Genomic DNA, 6,000 nt, shown 5'->3' with positions numbered 1-6,000 from the left:
GCCGGTGTGTGTGTGTGTTTGTGTTTCCTGGGGAGAGGCTGCCAAGAGGAAAGAAGGGAAAGCTGAAGATGGGGGGGGGGGGAGATAAAGATAGGTTGGCTGAGGGGTGGGAAGGAGGAAAGGAAGCAGGAAAAGGATAGAAGCTATGGAAACTTTCAGGAAAGACAAAGGAAGTAATGGGGAGAGAGGAAAATGAGATGCTACCCACAAGTCTTTGAGGGTTCCCTGCTTGTTATATTAATATTTGTTAGCATATGGAAGGGGTGGCCATTCAATTGCAGCAGTCTCTGTTATAAAAGGACGCTTGACCATGTGACCTCCCATTGTTTTGAGGAAGCATTCAACAATTTGTGAATGGCTGTGACCCCCATAACATTAATTTTGTGATTAGGCCAGACTTCCTGTGGTGCCCATTTTTTGGTGGTGCCTACTCCCCTTTCTTGAGATGTCAGCAGTGTCTGGGTGGTGACCCCTAAACTAGAGGTCAAGTTTCTGTTCCACTGCAGTCTGCATCTGAAGTCTGCCTCCATTCTAGCAGGGCCACGGGAGACCTTCCAGCCTGTCCCCCGGAACGCCTGCTGCCATTCAACAGGCCAGCAAGGGGAAATGGGGGAGGGGGACTTGTTATGGTTAATCAAAGAGTTAGGGGTGAATCCTAGAGCATCATCCAGATGTGATGACATCACTTTCAGTTTTGTACCACAAATGATGTCATGCATTTGTGCATCACTGGAGAGCTTGTCCCCACCCCCAAATTCTCCTGCTGAGGTGCCGGACATTCCTGTTCCATTCTTCAGTTCACTTTCAATGGCTGGATAGGGAACAAAGCACCAAGCTCCCACACCTGACTAGCTAATCCTATTAATCCTCCCCGCCTTCTTTGAAGGCTGCTGCAAATCACCAGAAAAAGTCTAATTTCTGTCTAACAAAAATGTACATGTTATTCCCATAGATCATCCAGAATGTGTCCTTAAATTTCATAATAGGTCATTTCAGATCAAACTGCAATTTGGTTGCATTTGCATTCTTGTTGTGTTTTGGTTGGAATCCAAACTAATGACTAGTATGTGTTGCTTTACTTTTCTTTGTGGGTTTACTGAACAGGTGGTCCACCAAAGGGTAACTATGTATATTTAGTATCTGAAACCCGATCAAGGCCAAATCTGATTGGCTAGTCCCAACCACATGATAATTTAGAAGAGAATGCATCAGACTAACCCTGCTCTTGCCCAGCGGTTCTCAGGAGGGAGGACAGTTGGAGAGGCTTTGCTGCTAAGGAAATTTATTAAATATTGCTGGTAAGCCCTTTTTTTAAAAAGGTATATAATGTATATAAGTCAAACTGAGTCATTTGTTTCTTCCAGGGCTTTATGGCCTGCTGATTTTTTACCAGAATAAGAACTAATGAACATTTTTTCAGTGGTTGCCTGTCCTATTGAATGAGATAAGATATTACTGAGCTGGATATAGCTGTACTAATGGGAGATAAGGGTTGGCTTTGGCTTGAAAATATGTAGCATGAAGACTTGATAGAATAGTGCTCTGCTGTTTGGGGGGGAATTTTCCTCAGAACTTTGGCTATATTTTTGTTTATAAAGCAACACAATAGTTTTACACCTTATTTAATTTTAGATAATATCTGGAATGAACAAAACTATCTTCATTTCCCCCCTACTCTTAACGTATTGGCAGGAGGAAGAGACAGTATCTAAAGTGCCTATATTTAACTTGGAGTACTGAACTGCACTTGCCTCAGAAGGAATTGCAGTTTAGCTAGCTAAACAAAACCAGCCAATTGCTCTGAGGTATTAGCTTACATGGCACATACCTTTAAACTAGGAAGCAGCTGTTGTAAACCTTCATCTTTTTGCCCACATTAGAAACAGAAGCTGCGGCAATCTCTCATATCAAGCTCTGCATATTGCAGTGCCCCCGACAAACCCATTCCAATGAATGATATTTTGGGGGGTGTTTGTTTCATGCATGCATCCAAACTATGTACCTTTTCATATTTTTCCCAGGTTTAAGGGGGGGAAATTAAAGAACCACAGAAGCAAACCAAGAGAGAGCACCCATAAAGACCAATGTGGGAAGAGAGAACGTAACTTCATTAACTTAAGGTCATTTGACGTACATTGATGTGATTTTTTTTAAGTAAATGTCTAAGTGTCTGTGAATAATGTATCATTATTACGGCCTTGTGAACAGCCCACAGCAATGTTTTATAAGACATCCTGCTTATTCATATTTAGGCAAGGCATTCTGAGGCAGAGATGACTGAAAGTGGCACTCCCTCCCAGCCTCACTTTAAAAAAGTTTCCTGTCTGGTCACCTGGAAATGAATTTTATTTGCTAAAGGTGACCAGATGAGTAGCTACTTACAAACCTGTATTAAAACATGTTTAATGCCACTATGAAGGGGAATTCTCCATTACTCACATTTGCCCACATCTTAAAACGTTTTAGCAAGCTTATTTAACTCCAGTTGCATTGTCACATCATGTTCTGTAACACAGACAACAGTCAGTACACCCCGTCCTAGGCATTTAATTGTTCAAAGCATTCTGGCTATAGGCCAGAACTGCATGCAATATTTCCACCTGGTGATGATTGGGGGGGGGGCGGGTCATTGCTAGTGTTATACTTTATGCTGGGAGCCATAGCCAAGGAGAGTTCCAATTGTTGCTTTCCTTTTAGAAGATCTTCAACAAACTTTCAGTGCATCAGTGTGGAGATAATATAATGCATGCCTCACCTTTGCAGCTAGGGTGCCTGATTTTTTTTAAAAAACGGATTTGTCAAAATGGAGTCGTATGTGTTTTAGAGGACTCTCTATTTCATGGGTCCCAAATGTGGTGCCCATGCACACCATAGTGCCCCACCCACTGACACTTTTTGTGATGCCTGCGAATTGTTTTTAGAAAGTGGGTATGGCCAGAGGGGCTTTTGGCCATTTAGACTTCAGATTAGCTGTTGGAGACTTGGTTTGGCTGTGCAGGTTTTTAAAAACATTGTTTGGCAGAAGTTGCCACAACAGCAGAAGGATTTTCACTTGTGCTATTGAAGGTAAGCTGTGGCAGCTATTTTGTGACTAGCTCCATGTCCTGCACATGCTGTGTCAAAATTTCAAAGGTGCATACAGGCTCAATAAGGGTGGGGACCACCACTCTGTTTGATCAGAAATATACTTGGCATTGGTATCTAACTGATTTTAAATGTCATCAATGCATTACATAAACAGGAGTCACATATATCACAATTTACTTTGTTTTCTTCAGTGATATATGTGTTCCTTATTGAGATTTCTATAGATAGGCACACGTTCAGTGAAATCCTTGTATCTGGCCCCCAAAAGTAACGTAACAGGAACTGACATGGTGTATAAAGTTATTTTAATAGGCAATAAAAAGTATGTTTAAGAACATGAGAGAACGTTTCTGCAAATGGAAGCCCTTATAGGTTGGAAAAGTGGCGCATACATTTAAAAAATAAAATAATACAATTGTTACTTCACTCATTTGGCATTTTCCTTTCCAGAGGCTATTCAGTTGGCTTAATGTTGATTTGACCTACTTTTTTTGTAATTAGTGATGGCACCTGGAAATCATATAAATAAAATATTGGGTTGGATCCTACATCTTTTTCTACTGATGGTGGCATTTTTGTCCAATTCCTGGAGGCTTCCACTTGACCAACATGCTTTCTGCAGATGAAATATACCTCACGTAGGAGGAAAACACATCCATTAATGTAACATTTCTGTAGAATCCAATTCCTTATTATGACAGTTTATTAACACATCAAGATGTATGCATTTACATTAATTTGTTGCTAACAGTATACCACATTGTAGTCACAGTGTTATCTTCATTTGTCACCCTTTTTATGGACAGTGGGTGACAGGCAGAGAGAAACTCTGTAAAAATGGCAGAAGAAGAAGAATATGAAGAGGTCGTGGAGGTAAGACCTATTTTTTTTTGTCTTCTTACTTTCCCTGCTGGAGATGTGAACATTAATTGATTATTCAGAAGTAAGGACTCTGAGATTTCTGGTTCTACAATTTCAGCCTGTTCACATTCATTGTCCAGACGGCTAGTTATAGAAACTCTTATGTCATGAGTATTGACCTCAATTGCAGCTGTTGCATATTCCAACATGGTGCCAGTACACTGACTTGTGAAAATAATTACAGCAGTGATGTCTGTAAATCTTTTTGGCCTACTCCCATTTTTCAGATCTATGTCATAAATATGGAAAATGCATAGTAGTAATGATATCATTATTAAATATTGATGATGATGATGATTAATAAGTAAAGATTATTCACCTGAAAGGTGACACTGCCTGAATTGCAGGCTATGAAACCTAATTTGATTATAACTGTAAGAAGCAACATCATAGCTTTCTAACGAGCTTCCTGCATCTTTTTGTCAGTTTCTGCCTTCACAAAATAACTCTGAGCTCTACATAGCACTGTTATACAATCCACTGGAATCAATGTATTTGCCTTGATCAGTGGATTTCACAATGTCATTTAAAGACATCCCTGAACATGGCTTCCCGAAGGCTTTGTCCCAGGACATTCCTATAGTTCACATTGGCTCTCCATACTGGAAGGAGACAATTATGGGCTAAAGTGGTCTGCACAGTTGGAAGTGTTGTACGAGGAAGTTCACTGTCTTGGGCAATATCATTTAACTTGTCTGGAGTGTTAGAGCTTTGTTTTGTGTATACCATAGATGATAAATGGTGAAAATGAAGGATTTTTTTCTCCAAAATATTTTTGTTTATTATGATGACAAGAGCAGTCATATTTTCCAAACGTCCATACTTTCTGTGTCATATATGTGTGGTATTCATGCCCATTATCTCATCACTGTCTGTTTCTTATTAGTCTAATTATTCCTTTGTATTTCTCAAAGTCATTTTGATTTTAGTTTAAGTGGTGCCATGTGGAATTGCTGCTTCAGAAAGATGTTTGACTTTTCTTTTCTCTTTGGAATGTTCAGAGCTGGATTAAAAAGTTATAAATAAAATGGCAACAATTGCAGCGGGTATTAGTTTTAAGCCACCTACCCATGTCCAGAAAGAGTAAAAATAAATCCTCAACACTGCTTGCCAGTTCTGCATTACTCTCACATTTTAACTCTATATGAAACACATTTATGTTCAGTGACCAATTTAAAGTATTGCTGTGCAAAGGAGGATTTGCTTATTAGGAGTCAAAATGCTGTTTTAAAAGGCATCCTATAGAGAACTTTTAAATAGTCTGGACATTTCATGCCTGGTCTGGTCTGCACTGTACTGTGGGTCAGTGTAAAGGCCACGCTGCCAATTTTCTGTGGGCCACTAGGCCACACAGAGAAATACATGGTTGTGGCTTTCAGGTCAGCCTGCATAGACTTCTTTACAAACTCTGACATGTGTGCTTAAACACAGATACTCAGGAAGCTGTATGTGTATCCTCGTTTAGAAATAGGGTTAGTGATATTCTACTACAGATGTGTGCATAGTTGATCTTTCTTCCTAGTTATGTTTTCTCTTATTCTTAGTCATGTGCATACTGACAATGGCACATTTGGAAATCTTACTGGTAGAGAGTGAAGAAAAATATAGGACAAATCTCTTCCTGTGTCCTTTTTCACTCAGGCTGACAATGGCACATGGTAACATATATATGTATGTATATATTTTGGACAACGTTGTTTGTGAAAGTAATCATCAGGTGTTGGTAACAGAGGACCTAGCTAATCAATAATGGTTGAAATGGTTGAAATGATCCAGGAGACAGAGCTGGATGTGAGAGAACTGACCAGTGAGTCTGTGCTTTTCAGTCCATACTGTATAACATGCGGATCTAGAAATAATGCTGTTTGTAATATTGACAATGTGAGTCTGTGGACAGGCCTATCTTTGGCATTCCTGTATAGTAATCTGTCTCTTAATTTCATTTCCCCATCAGTAAAATGAGAATAACAATACACAAGGGAATATAAATCA

The 6,000-nt window shown here is 39.5% G+C and overlaps 1 protein-coding gene across 42 annotated transcripts in view; it reads left to right on the top strand.

Moving 5' to 3' along the window:
- Positions 1-1,214: 1,214 nt before the first annotated feature.
- NEB (nebulin) overlaps positions 1,215-6,000 on the top strand; it is a 219,199-nt gene continuing 214,413 nt past the window's right edge. For 40 of the 42 annotated variants that reach the window (XM_054971310.1, XM_054971326.1, XM_054971317.1 and 37 more), the window contains exons 1-3: positions 1,215-1,298; positions 2,022-2,120; positions 3,894-3,960. In XM_054971310.1, the coding sequence (XP_054827285.1) occupies positions 3,925-3,960 (36 nt within the window). In that variant the 5' untranslated portion in view covers positions 1,215-1,298; positions 2,022-2,120; positions 3,894-3,924. The remainder of the gene's footprint in view (positions 1,299-2,021; positions 2,121-3,893; positions 3,961-6,000) is intronic. The other 2 variants (XM_054971307.1, XM_054971308.1) reach the window with 2 other exon arrangements.

Source organism: Eublepharis macularius, chromosome 2 (assembly GCF_028583425.1).
Source record: "Eublepharis macularius isolate TG4126 chromosome 2, MPM_Emac_v1.0, whole genome shotgun sequence".
In the NCBI taxonomy this organism is placed as follows: Eukaryota; Metazoa; Chordata; class Lepidosauria; order Squamata; family Eublepharidae; genus Eublepharis; species Eublepharis macularius.
This window is presented reverse-complemented; position numbering and strand designations above follow the sequence as displayed.